The 14,516-nt window shown below is 51.7% G+C and overlaps 1 protein-coding gene across 1 annotated transcript in view; it reads left to right on the top strand.

Moving 5' to 3' along the window:
• The window catches only part of LOC102845478 (chromosome unknown open reading frame, human C10orf90), a 66,685-nt gene extending 62,308 nt beyond the window's left edge, over nucleotides 1-4,377 (top strand). Inside the window, exons 7-8 of the mRNA XM_006880130.1 lie at nucleotides 3,224-3,323; nucleotides 4,339-4,377. Coding sequence (XP_006880192.1) covers nucleotides 3,224-3,323; nucleotides 4,339-4,377 — 139 coding nt within the window. The remainder of the gene's footprint in view (nucleotides 1-3,223; nucleotides 3,324-4,338) is intronic.
• Nucleotides 4,378-14,516: the final 10,139 nt, after the last annotated feature.

A 14,516-nucleotide genomic window follows, 5' to 3' on the forward strand; every position in this document is an offset into this window, starting at 1 on the left:
ATAATCCCCAGCGGATGGTGGGGTCTCCTCACAGTGGGGGGGGGGGGTGGAGGGTGGCAGAGGAATCCAAAAGGAACTCGATTTCTGGGTTTGTATTTCAGTTCTGAAGGGTCCTGGTGGCATAGTGAGTTAAGCCTTGGGCTGCTAGCCAAAGGCTGGCGGTTTGAACCCACCAGTCCCTCCAGGGAGAGCGGTGAGGCAGACTGCTTCTGCTAAGGTTTGCAGTCCGGAAACGGGCTGGAGGGTCGCTGTGAGTCAGCGTCGTGGCTTGACGCAGTTCTGAGGTTCTTCCTGGCCAGAGCCCTGCACAGCCAGCTGAAGGGACACCTTGGCACCTAGCGCTCTGAATGTTAATGCCACTTTTGGAACAGGCATAGGAAAGCGCTGGGTCTTGGATCCTGAAACGACCCAGTAATTGGTCTCAGGGCGCGTCTCTGACCCTGACTGGGGCTCTTCCTCCCCGGCTCCTGGGGTGCCTGACAGGCGACATTTGTCACCCACACTTTTTGAGGTTGCTTTTTTGAGGAGGAGAGGGTTGTTTCTCCCAGCAGCCTTGGCTTCGGCAGAGCCTTGGAGAGAAGGGTCCCTGCTTGGACACCAGTGGTCCCTGGGGGCTGGGAGTCCGCAGAGGGGCTGCAGGCTGGAGGCTGGGATCCCTCTCCCTGTCACAGCCCCAGCACCTGCCATTCCTTCCCAGACCTGCCCCCTCACCAACTCCCAGTGGCTACACTGTGCCTGCCAGCTCCATGCACATGAAATGCTGGCAGAGGCCCTGCCGCCAAGCTGGTTCCCGCTCATGGCAACTGTCTGCTGTCTGTCTGAGCCCTGGTGGCCTCCAGGGGCCTCGTCGGTGGGGATATGTGCTGCTGACCCAGAATGGTACCTCTCTGGCCTCCACATCCACCGATGACTCCACGGGGGATAGATGGTCAGACCCCTCTGTGTGATTGCAGCCTCCAAAATCCCACTGAAGATCAGTTCTGACTCAACAACAATGAGATGGGGTTTTTTTTTAGTCTCAAGTCTTTATATGAGGAGACTAGTCACCCGTCTCTCTCTCTCTCTCTCTCTCTCTCTCTCTCTCTCTGTCTCAGAGAGACTGCTGGATTCAAACCACTGATCTTCTGGTTAACAGCACAACCCATAACTCACTGTACCACCAAAGCTCCTTAAAATTATGAAAGTATTTGGCATTAACAGGAGTTATAATAATAAAATCTAATTACTAGGGCACATAGAAGAGCCACTGGGACAAGGTGGGTACCTCTGTCCTGCCCAGGCAAAGTGTGCCCCCAACTCCCCAACGACCTCACTGTCTTCAGGTCACCATCTGCAGTCTGTGTAAAGGATGAAGTGAGGATGAACCAAAGGTTCCGTTTACAACCTTCTTAACTGCATTCTACTAAAGAGTTGTCCAAGCCGGCTGGATTTTGACAAGGCAGGCTGTGTCTGCTGTACCCCAAAGCACTCCCTCTCAATAGAGTGAAGAAAAAGTTCAACCAGATCTTCTGCTCCCACTTGTGTCTACTATGCCCCAAAGCATTCCCTTTCTGCTACTGAAGTATCAATATTGTGTCTACTATGCCCCAAAGCATTCCCTTTCAATTTAGTGAAGAGAAAAAATTTAGCCAGATCTTGGGCTCCCCCTCCCCAAACCCAAACCCAGTGCCACCAAGTCGGCTGTGAAGCCGAGCAAGCCCCCCATCCAGTTCTGAGGTTGAAAATCTTCACGGGAGACTGCCCCTCCTTCTCCCACAGAGCAGCTAGTGGGTTTGAACTCCAGACCTCTAGGTTAGCAACCCAGTACTTTACACGCTGTGTCACCAGGCCCCTTGGATCCTGGTGGAAGCAGCTTAGGGAAAAATACAGGTGCCAGGTGCTAGAGTCACGCCCGTCACCATGTGCTTATTCCAGGATCAGTTCTGGCACCTTAGTGTGTTTCCTGCTTCTTTCCTGCCAAGGGGTAAGACGGCACAATGGGAGTGGAAAAGGTCGTCTTCAGGAGACATCATTCTTTAAAAGCGTTTGCAGAGAAACGGTGTGGAAACTCCTATCTGCACACCCCTCACTTGCCACTCACTGTCCTGTCCTTAGCACTTTGCATGTGGACATTGGATACCATTGTTGTTGCTGTTAAGTGCCGTCGAGTCGCAGGCGACTCATAGCGACCCTATGAAGGAGTGTCTTTTCATCCTCTCTCTGGGTTCATAGGGTTTCCGGAGGCAAGCTATTATGGAAGTGGATGCCACTCCTCCTTCCAAGCCTGTTTTGATCGGGGAGCTCCACCCCACTCTCTGTCCACGTTTGTTGGATACCATTAGTGAAACAATATTGGGACTTCAGGATTCATTCAAGGAGCCCTGGTTAACCTATGCAATAAGCATTGAGTGGCTACCCCAGTGGTCAGCCGAAACCCTGTGGGGCAGTTCTCCGTCCGGTGGGGTCACTGAGTCCGAATGGACTGGAAAGTAGCTCTATTTCATTAGTCTCTAAAATGCACCGTTTAAATGAGGCTTCCCCCTTGTTTTGTACAGTCCTATCTGCCTCAATTCTGTGAAGTGTGAACCTGCTGAGAGCTGACCCTCCAGCTGGTCTCCGCAGCTGTCCACTGCACAGAGGAAATGCCCCATCTTTCTCTCAAGGAGCTGCTGGTGGATTCCAGCCATCAGAGAGCCTGCCCCTCCCTGTGGGCTCATCCACCAGAGCCCCTGCCAGTGTCCTACAGAAACAGCACGTCATCTCGTGTCTCCATTGTCACAGCATCATACAGAGAAGCCCCACTGTCTCTAAAAGCTGCCAGAGATCAATGCATTTCCAAACAGAGCACAGTGCACTTCCAAAGAGGTCTTTATCTGAGGGCAAACCCTGCAGTAGTAATCAGTGAGAAGTCACTCACTCTGCAAACTTGTGGTTCCTTAAGATGGCGATTGGAAAGGCAAGAACAGTGGCCTCTAGGCACACCAGTGGCCTGCCGGTTTTGCCTCCTTTGTGCCCATGGCTAGGTTCCCCTGCTCAGGAGCCTGTGACCAGGGCTCCAGCTGCCATGCAGCCTGCTGCTGTGACTGTCGGGGAAGCCCTTGGTTTTGATGTCCCATGTCTCCGTGTTAGCTTGCTTGCAACTCATCTTCCCTTTGAAACACCAGCACCAAGAACAAGACAGGACGCTCCCTGCTACAGGCATGTGATGTGCTGCCGCTCAAACCCTTCCCTGGGTCTGTTTCAGAATCTATAATAACCTGCCAGAAGTTAAAAAGAAGAAAGAAGAGCAAAAGAAAAGGGTGATCTTACAGAGTAACAGACTGCGAGCCGAAGTCTTCAAAAAGGTAGCTGGTTGTGCCCGCAGGTGGTGCCCCCTGGTGTGCCCACAGGCGTACCCTCAGGTGTGCCCCGGGTGTGCCCACAGGTAGTGCCTGTAGGTGGTGCCTGTAGGTGTACCCTCAGGTGAGCCCCAGGGTGTGCCCACAGGTGGTGCAAATAGGTGGTGTCTGCAGGTCTGCCCTTGGGTGTGCCCACAGGTACACCCACAGGTGGTGCTCCCAGGTGCACCCATGTTGTTATGTTGTTGTTCTGTGTCGTCGAGTCGCTTGCGACTCATAGCAACCCTATGTACAACAGCCCTAAACTCTGCTCTGTTCTGTGCCAGTCACACTGTCTCTGACACTCCCATCCCGATTACCCCAGTCATAGAATCAATCCACCTCATAGGGGGCCTTCCCCTCCTGCGCTGTCCCTCCACCCTCCCAAGCATGATGTCCATCTCCAAGGACCGGTCTCTCCTCACAACATGGCCAAAGTATGTTAGACGGAGCCTCAGAATCCTTGCCTCCAAGGAGCCTCCCGGTTTAACCCTTTCCAGGACAAATCTGTTTGTTTTCCTAGCAGTCCATGGCACTCTCAGCACTCTTCTCCAGCACCACAGCCGAAAGGCATCAATTCGCCTTCTATCCTCCTTGGTCATTGTCTAACTCTCTGATGCATAACAAGTGATTGCAAAGACCATAGCCTGTATCAGACACACCTTAGTGTCCAGAGAGACACCATTGCTCTTCAGTACTTCGGAGAGGTCCCTAACAGCAGACTTTCCCATGGCAATGCGCCTTTTAATTTCCTAGCCGCTGGTGCCAAGGTGCACCCATAGGTGGTGCCAATAGGTGGTGCCTGCAGATCTGCCCTTGGGTGTGCCCTCAGGTGTGCTCCCGGGTGTGCCCACAGGTGGTGCCCTTGGGTGTGCCCTCAGGTGTGCTCCCGGGAGTGCCCGCAGGTGTGCCCGCAAGTGTGCCCTCTGGGGCAGTGTCCAGGGCTGGCATGAACCCCACGGCTCTTTCTCTGCCTCTGCAGCAACTTCTGGACCAGCTCCTTCAGAGGAACGCCGTGTGACGGTGCCCTGCAGGCCACGTGCGGGCGGGGTTGACTTCAGACACCGGACAGGTCATTAAATTTCAGGTTATCTTCATTCTACAAAAGCACTTCATCTGCTGTTGATTTTTTTATGGTCTGGAAAGGAAAACTTAGCTTCCTGAATTACCAACTCAAACCACACAGACGGACAGCAAGCCTGCGGCCAGCCCCCCCAGTCAACCCCCCAGCACAACCCCTTCATCTTTTACCTCTGATTTGACCCCTGATATCTAATCACCCCAAACCCCCTCCCCTCTCAGGCCATGGGACCTGACATGCTCACATGGCCTCCATCCCTGAAGGACATTTTTTCATCAAATTCTAGGAATCAAAATCCATCACTTTCTTAGCACCACTCCCATCTCCTTTAAACATCAGAGTCCTGGGCCCTCCTGCACTTGGCAGCCCTGCCTCGGCTTGTGCACCACAGATGCCTGGCACAGGCTTTGGGAGGAAGTGGCTGCCTTAGTCGAGACCAGGGAGTGAGCGGTCTCCTGCTATGTCCCCTGCTGTGGTCATGGCTGCCCCAGCACCCACCCATGCATGGGACCCTCTTCAGAACTGGAGTGCCTCTCTGAATGGGAACAGCCAGGGCAGAACTGGATGCATGAAAGTACAGGGGACACTGGTTTCCCACTCTGCCCCCAAAAAAGCTGTGTAGCTAAAACCACCTGGGTGGCTCCAATTCTGCAGTCTGTCCTCTAAGATCATCATAATGTGATGGCCACTATTTGTAAATGTGTGTTTGGGAGTAAGAGCACTAGCTTTTAACAACAAACATGGAAATAAATATGACTATGAAAAATGATTCTTCAGTCTTCCTTATTCATTGTCCAACTTTCACATGCATATGAAGCAGTTGAAAATATTGTTGGTTGTGTCAAGCACACCTTAATCTTTAATCTGACATCCTTGCTCTGTAGCACTTTAAAAAAGTCTTAACCATTTGATCAATGCAAAGTGTTTGTGGCTCTGACTGCTGCTTCCATGAGTGTTGTGTATGGATCCAAGTCAACACCCTGGGACTGGGTATTGTTGTTGTTGAATTGTTGTTATGTGCTGTCCATTCGCCTGTGACTCATAGTGACCCTAGACACAATAGCTCTGAAGCCTGTCCTTCCCTGAGCCAGTCACTGACTCCGACACACCTATCACCATTACCTCAGTTACTGTGTCAGTCCATCTCATCCTGGCTGACAGTAAGTCCAAAGTGTGTCAGCCGGAGCTCCAGGTGCAATTATAACAACAACAGATGTGAACCCTGTCCTGTCCTCATCATCTCTGACACATTGCTGCAGACCCTTTGTCAATCCATCTCAGTGAGGATCTTCCTCTCTCTCGCCAACCCTCTACCTTTCCAAGCTTGATATTCTCCTCCAAGAAATAGCCTCTCCTAGCAACATGCCCAAAATATGTGAGATAAAGTTTCACCATGCTTGTCTCCAAGGAGCAAGCTGACTTCACTTTCATTTTTCCCAAGACTTATCTATTTGGATTCCACACCCCCACCCCCGGCAATCCACGGGATATTCTATATTCTTCTCCAGTCCCACGACCCAAAGGCATCAGTTCTTCTGTCATCCTTATTCTCTGTCCAGCTCTCAGATGCATAGCAAGTGATTGGAGAGATGGTGGCCTGACTCAGGTACTCTTTAGTCTCCAGACTGACATCATTCCTCCTCAGTCGTTTAGAAAGATCCCTACAGCAGATTTGCCGAGTGCAATATATCTCCTGATCTCCCAACTGCTGTTAGGCAGTGTTGATTGTGAAATCATTGATAATTTCTATCTTTTCTCCATCTATCAAGACGTTGATAGATGACCTTCGTCTTCTCGATGTGGAGACTCACGTCTTTTGTCCTGTGTATAAAGTGGATGGATAGGTGCTCCCAGGAGCGTCTGAACTTCATGATCGGGATTGCCAGGGCAAGAATGAGTTACGTAGGTAAGACCCATCAGCCCTGGTGTGTGCTGGGCACAGACTTGTCTGCTCACTCTCCCCGACGGGGTGGGTTGTGGGGAAGCCTCTGCTTTCTTCTCTCATGTTCTCCTCCTTGTAGAAACCATCACTGCAGTTTCAGGAAAATAACACATGTGTTCTATGGCCCTTGCAAACCACAGCTGCCATCACATTAGTTTCCTGTTCACATTGTGTGTTGCATGGAGAGTGTGTGTGTGTGTGCAGTTGTTTGCTGAAGAATCTGGAATAGCAACCTGGTCCGCTAACTTCATGTCTGAGACATGAAGTTAAACTGAGTACGAATCCTCTAGGAGAGACTGCGCTGACTTTCTGTTTATTTTTAAGATTCTTTTTTTTTAATAGTCCAATCTGTGATATCAGCTAAGAGCCATTTTTATATAAAGATCCTGACACAAGCTGTTTGTTTTTCCAGGATCCTTAGAGAATTCCCCAAGCCCTTCCCTAACATTTGAATGCAGGGCCTGACTCCTTTGAGACTGTTTCAGGACACCTTTCAGGAAGTGAATTTATGTCACTAAAGTTCTCTCAGTCCTGGGGAGCTCTGGTGGCCGAGTCCATGCAAGTGGTGCTGCTCGTACTAAGGAGCGAGGCTGGGCTGGAACCCGGTGCAGAAGTGCCTGCAAAGAGCTCACCTCCTATGCAAACTGATGGCGAGTCTTAACATCTCCGGAATCAACAGAGGAGTCTGAGCTGGAGCGAGAAGACAGGGAACCACCTCCTGCCAGATAGTCTACACTGACCCCTTGGATTTGCATAAATCTTTGTAAGAAGAGACGGAGTGGCTGGTGGAATTGAACCACCAGTCTTCCATTACCAGCACAACACTTAACACCTTCCAACAAAAGGGCTCCGTGAACTGAGTAGCTGTTGTCTGTTGCCTCGCTTTGTTGAGTTCCCCAAGGGCTCATAGTGACTCTGAACAACAGATCTGAGCTGGGTCCTGGCCTGGGTCAGCCTTACCATCTCAGATAGCCTCAAGTCCACTGGAGTGGTCAGTCTATCTTGTTGAGGGTCTTCCTCTCTCTCTCTGATTCTCCCTCTGTCCAGCATGGCTTCCTTTTCCTAAGACTGGCCCTCCTGACAGTACACTCAAGTACGTGAGGCAAAGTTTCCCCATCCTTGCCTGGTTACACTTTCTTCAAGATGGATTTGTTCATCCTTCTGACAGTCCATGCGACGGTCAGGACTCCTCTCCAACACTGCGGTTCAAACTCTTCTGCTCTTCTTCTGTCGTATCTAATCATTGTCTGGCTTTCAGAGGTATAGCTAGCAATTGAAAACACCATGGCTTGACTCGGGGGGAGGGATTGTATAACAATGAAAGAATTAAAAAAAAATTTACTTTTCAAAGAGAAGAGTGAATTGGAAGGTAAGGGTGGGCAGGGGAAAAAATGCAATAATGAGTGAATGGAAATCCAAAGTCTCTGTAAACGGTAATGAAAAATAATAATAATAATAAGAAGAAGAAGAAGAAGAAGAAGAAAAACATACCATGGCTTGGATTGTTGTTGTTGTGTGCCATCATGTCACCCGCGTCTGAGCCTTCTGAGGCTTGGATTAAGTGCACCTTAATCTTTACACTGACATCACTGTTCTTTAGCATTTGGAGAGGTCCTTAACGACAGATTTGCCCAATACATCATGTCTTTTGATGACTGCTGTTGCCACGAGTGATGATTGGGGATCCGAGTGAAATGAAATTGTCGAGTGGTGGTGTTGTTGTTAGTTGCCTTTAGTTGGAACAAACTCACAGCTGACCCTCCAGCAGCTTTTCAGGGGCTGTAAAAGGCGTGGAGGGAGATTACGCATCTTGTCCCTCAGAGCAGCTGATGGATTTGAACTACTTGCCTTTGGATAGGCAGCACAATTCCTTAGCCCTGGACTACCAGCGCTTGCTGAGAGGAGTGGTGGTTATTGTTATTAGGTGCCATTGAGTGCGACTCATTGCGACCCTGTGAACGACAGATCTGAACCCAGTCCTACCCTGAGCCTCCTCACAATCTCTGACGTGCTCCAGGCCACTGCTGCAGTCACTCTGTCACTCTACCTGGTTGAAGGTCTTCATCTCCTTCGCCGTCCCTCCACCTTTCCCAGCATGATGTCATTCTCCAGGGAAAGTCCTTTCCTGGCAACATGCCGTAAGTATGTGGAAAGAAACTTCATTTTTGCCTCCAACAAGCATTCTGGAGTCACCTTCTCCAAGACATTGTCTGTTCTTTTGGCAGTCTGTGGGATAGTCAGTACTCTCTGTCAACACCACGACTTAAAGACATCAGTTTTTCTTCTGTCATTCACTGTCTAGCTCTCAGATGCAGAGCAAGTAATTGGAAAGATGGTCATGGTCTGAATCTGGCCCACTTTTGTCCTGAAACTAACTAATATCCTTGCTTCTCAAGGACCTTTAGAGAGGTCCCTGACTGTGGACTTTCCCAGTGCTGTATGTCTCCTGACCTCCTGACTGCTAGTGCTAATTCTGGATTCAAGTAAGATGAAATCATTGACATTTTCAATCTTTTCTCCAGCTGTCATGATGTTGCCTATTGGTCCAGTGGTAAGAATTTTGTTTTCTTGATGTTGAGATATAATATTGGAGGCTGCACTGTTTGAGCTTCTGCAGCAACTGTTTCAAGTCCTCACTGTCAGCAGTCGAGGTTGTGCCATCTACATACTGAAGGTTATTGATGAGTCTTCTTCTAATCCTGATGCCACAATTCCTCTTCGCAGAGTCCAGCTTCTCAAAGAATTTGCTCAGCATACAGATTGCATAGACATGGAGAAGGGATACGACCTTGACGCATGCATTTCTTAATTTTAAATCATGCAGTGTCCCCTTGCTCTGTTTTCACAGAAGCTTCTCAGTCTAGTATAGGTTTCACATGAGTCAATTAAATGTTGTGGGATACCTGTTCTTCTCAATATTGGCCATAATTTGTTACGATCCACATTAAGTTCGTGTTAAATAAGGACTTGGTGAGAAGAATCAGGCTGGAAATAGAAAGATTGAATCTTGTATGTTCAATGATTTATTCAGCACAAGTACCTTTTATAAGAAACAGAATAGCCACTTTACATGTGGGTCTCACCACATGGACGGCATAAGAATCACGCACACACACACATACACAAACACACACATATACACATACACACATACACATACACACACATGCACACACACACACACACACACACATCATCTGATTGGCTACGTCTGTGGAAGAATCGTTATGAGGAGTGAGAGGTGAGTCTGTTTTGTGTTACCACTGTCTGCCCCTCCCCATCCGCATGGCTGATTCTGTGTTTGCTTTTTGGTTTGGTTTTTAATGCTGATGAGTGACTTTCCACACCCAGTGTGTCTCTTTTGTTATAATAAGGTTAGAACAGAGCTGCACTGTTTTACTCATGTCCTCAACGACCATGGCTTGTTAATAACTGTCATCCCTTATTTGAAGGAATTGGGCTGTTCGCTGGATTCTCTCGTTAAAGTCAGACTTTGGGAAGGACTTTGGAAGTTCTTCATAGGACTAAGCATTCTAACTGCATCGCTCAGACTCCCTTCTTGAGCTGGCTGTCTGGCCCCATTGATACTGGGTCAGGAGCGGAGCAGGCTTCCAGCAGCCGGGGTGGTCTCTGGCCGTGAGGACCCTTAGCATCTACCGCTGTAAGCTGGGCCCAGCACCCAGGTAGCCGAGCTGGCAGTGACGGCCAGCACCGCCTACCATGGTCTCCTGGCTTCATGGTGGAGGGGAAGGTCCCCTTTTGGCTCTTGGTCCCGCCACCAGGTGGTAATGGAATCATGGCGAGAGCGTGGCCTCAGGCTTTGGGCCTTAGGCCGTTGGGCTCAGGCTGTGGGCCGCCCTGTCTCCTGTCAGCCCAGCTTCTTGGAAGCCCTGCTCTCTCCTGGTGAGTCAGGCTGTCGGCCACGCTGTCTCCTGCCAGCCCAGCTTCCTGGAAGTCCTGCTTTCTCCTGGTGAGTCAGCACAGGCTTGCTGGGATGAAGGGGGAGCAGCGCGATGAAATGGCCGATTGTTGAGGGGAGTTCTCCCCTTTCCGCACTTGGGATGAAAACAGCAGGCACACGATCTGGCCCTGGCTGCATCAGATTGCCTGTGGTCCCCCTGAGGTGTCTGGGATGCGACCTAGGGGGGCAGCAGTGCAGGGACAGGGCCGTGGGGGGGGGTGAAGGGGAGGGACAAGGGTAGGCAGCTGTCAGTGAGGATCTGGGGTCCCTGGGTCATGAATGCAGAATGTGTGCAAAGCAGCTGATGGGGACAGGAGGGGAGGGGGAGGGGAAGGGGAAGTGGGCAACTGTCAGTGAGGGTCTGGGGGTCCCTGGGGCAGGTGTGCAGAGCGGGTGTAGAGCTGCTGGTGGAAGCAAGGTGAGGGCGGGGGACTCGCTGTCCTGGCCTCCCCACTGTGTTCTCATTACTGTCCCTGGTCACCAGGTGCTGGCGCAGTGACCAGCCCTGGGGCCCCAGGATTGTTGTCCTGTTGTCTTGAGGATGAAGAGGGCAGTGTCCAGCTGCGAGGAGCCTGGAGGAGGCAAGGAGTCCAGGATGGGGCATCCTGCACACAGAGCAAGGCTTTGGCCGGTCTCCCGGGCTGGCTGGCCGTGGGTGTGTGTCAGGACTGCTGGCTGCGAGGCCCAGGCACGCTCTGGCTCCGGCTCCGGCTCCCGCTCCCGCCACGAAGTCTGAGGGAGCCGTCTAGAGGGGGACGGGATGCTGACTGTCTGTCCCCCTTTCCCTCCGATTTCTCTGTGGCCTTGCAGGCAGACACGACCTTGTTGCCCAGACGTGTGGGGGAGCAGAGGGAAGGAGACCTCAGCTGAGGTGTTCTGTACCCCTCGGGTCTCCCCAGGTGTCTGGGAGTCCACATCTCTTCAGAGGTGCCTCCCAAACAATACCTGGTGACCCACTTCTGGAAATCAGCCCTGGAAACCAAGTGAACTCACAGGGTTGCAGTGAACCAGGGTGGGCTCCACACTGACTCTGGTCTTCTGTCCTCGAAGCTTAAGGGAGAAGACTGGGGTGGGGGGGGCTGGAGGTCACACCTGAGATGTACTGACATCTCTGATCCACGGCCCGAGAGGGGAGATGTGCTGGTCATTGTCCTCTCTGACCTGCGGCCGGTTGCGGGGAGAGCTCAGCTCCCTTCAGTGGAATCACAGCATCCCTGGGGTGGGGCAAAGGTGGTCACCAGCCTCAGCTTGACTGAGGTGTTGCATCCTTCCACCCACCTGGGAGGTGCTGCTGACTCTCCCCGCCCAGGCCCTCGGTGCCAGGAGGAGACTGCCCTGAGGATGAGCAGTGTAGCTCAGGCCATGCTGTGGTCAGCAGACTCTACTGTTGGTGGAAAAGCTGGCAGCACCCACCCAGAGGCACCAGGAAGAAAGGCCTGGTGACCTACGTCTGAGGAACCTGCCAAGGAAAACCCAGTTCTCCTCTAACACACGGCCTCACCAGAAGCCCCAGTCCACTTGCTGGCAACTTTGGTCCGCTGCTGCCGACTTATAAAGGAATCAACTCCGGTGGTGAAGTCCGTAGGGAGGTGGGCTGCTAGCCCAAAGTCTGTGCCTCTCCGGTGGTTCAAATCCATCAGCCGCTCTGCAAAAAAGAAGAGCACTCAGCCCCCTGCAGTTAGCGTCTCAGGAGCCCCCCAGAGGGGAAGCTGTGGGGGGCAGCTGTGAGTGAAGGGTCCACCTTGGGAGCCCCACAAGTGGGCAGCTGAGAGGGGTCCACTTCAGGAGCCCCACGGAGGGGTGGCTGTAAGTTGGACGGCGATGAGTGAGAGGGAGGCCCACACATGCACGTAGCGTCCACGTCCACCGTGGTCCCTCTTGACTAAAGCTGCTGTTGGCAGAGGGACAGGAGGTGATGGTCGGCTCAGCGAGCTGGCACCGCATCTCTGCTGCCAACCACGTGCTTAGCCATGGACGCCACTCGTGCACCACAGCCGGTGTCTGTTCTCCTGGAAAGGTCTACCTGCCGCCGCATAGGCCAGAGGGCAACATTCTGCGCTGACCGTCACCACCCTGTGCAGGACTCTGACCTGGCCGGTGCCCGCAGGTGGAACGCTCGTTAAATAAAGGTGACAGGAGGAAGCAGGTTCCCTGGTGCTGCTGGGAGCCCATGATGTACTGGAACATTTGAAAGTTTTTGCAGGATTAGACTGGTGTGGTCAGTGCTGATTGACGAAGGGCGTTCCTGTCAAAGCACTTCTCTCAGATGAGGTTTCAGCACGAATCCTCTGAAGTTGAGTAACACACACACACACACACACACACACACACACACACTCCCGCTCCACACAGGAAGCAGCTTGCAGGACCCCATGGCAGTCAGCTTCTGTCAGGACTGTGTTACATGCACTCATGTCCGAGCTCCCCACGGCTGACCCTCAGTGGGTTTTCAGGGGCAGTGAACTCTGCAGGAGGAGATTGCCCATCTTTCTCCCTTGAAGCAGCTGGAGGATTTGAACCATGTGCCTTAGGGACTAAAACCTTGGAAACCCTGTAGTCCTCTGTCATATCAGGTTGCTGAGAGGTAGAAACAACTTGTTTGCAGTGGGTTGGGGGTGGCACTAATGATTTCTCAAGTCCTTTAAAAATTTAAATTTGTAATAACTAAAAAAATATCCTTGTGGTTAGTTATAACAACTAAGTGTTTGTGACCCTGCGTGGACAGTGTTCAGGCTGAGGGTGAGTATACGCTGGCTGCAGAGAGGAGGCCGGGACGGAGATGCAGGCTTGGCGTCCCGGGCCTCCCAGGTGGTGTCCATGACGGGACGTGCCTTTCAATACCAGCCAGCAAATACAGGTCACACCAGCACTGCAATATGCGGCTGTATGGCAGCCTTCTCCTCCTCCTACAGGGCCATGCATTTCCCTAAGCACATATTTTATTAATACTTCGGAAAGTATTAACTTCATCCAGAAATGCATTATTAACTGTGTAATCTGTGCACCACACACATCGGTTGTCTACTGACCCTGGAGTTAATTTTCTTGACAAGAGGCAGTTGGAAGGGGATGGACTTGGCGTGACCAGGAATGCCTGTGAGCCTGGAGTCAAGGATTATCCGCACAGGATGGAGAATTCTGCCAGAGAAGGGAACACAGAATGAAAAGCAAGATTTGAAACGGGAGCCTTTTCCCCAAAGCTGAGGGCCCGGATGTGCTCTCAACATTGTATCTTTAGAAATGGGCCACTGGCTTTAGGGTGCTTGTTTTGTGTTTTACAGGTACTTTCTGAAATGAGATCTGAAGTCCAGTGTCTAAAGCAAGCCCCTTTCCAACAAAGGCTGCTGTCTGTCTCCAGTGTATGTCCTTGGGAACCCAAGCAGAAGGGACATGCGGCCACTGCTTATGTGTCATCAAGAAGCTCCTGTGGCTTTGTGTTTAAGACATCCTGCTGCCATCCAGCTGCTATCCAAAAGGTGAGTGGTTCAAACCCACCAGCCGCTCTGCAGGAGAACGATGTCGCAGTCTGTACTACATTGAGCTTGTCAGCCTTGGGAACCCAACGGGGCAGGTCGGTTCCATTCGTGAGGGCCACTGGGAGTTGGAATTGACTGCAGGACAGCGTGCTACAGCTCAGTGACTCAGAATGGATGTTGAAAATTTCCCAAAGAGTGGAGGCGGCTCGTGACTGTGATGTCTAAAGGGGAGGAGGGAGACGCTGGCTTCAGCCTTCACCGCAAGGACCCCCAGAGTGTTCCCATTACAGAACCGTTGAGAGATTCCCAGGGCATCTGGAAGGGTAGGTACCAGCCTGGGAAAGGTGGCTCCCCGCCCCTGTGCTTTATGTTCAGTTCACCAGATCCCCCAGAGACACCCCAACACCATCCAGTGCACTGCTTCCTGGAACCCCGTTAGCAGCCTCCCAAATCATTTCTCAGTGATTCGACCATAAAGGGTGTTCATTCCTCTTCACTCTAGTCAACAGCAAAGGAGGATTCCTGAGTGCTTCCTAGTGCCCAGTGCATGTGGTGAAGTGAGGAGATGCTTGCCCAGCACAGTGTGACCAGAAGCAGGAGCCAGTTAATAATCCACACACTCCGGTAATCCAGCCCGGTAAATAATCATCTGCCCACACCCCGGTAATCCAGGCCCCGGTCAATAATCTGCACACACCCC

The sequence above is a fragment of the Elephantulus edwardii genome, unplaced genomic scaffold (assembly GCF_000299155.1).
Source record: "Elephantulus edwardii isolate Elephantulus edwardi_28Jun2011 unplaced genomic scaffold, EleEdw1.0 scaffold00006, whole genome shotgun sequence".
NCBI classification, from domain to species: domain Eukaryota; kingdom Metazoa; phylum Chordata; class Mammalia; order Macroscelidea; family Macroscelididae; genus Elephantulus; species Elephantulus edwardii.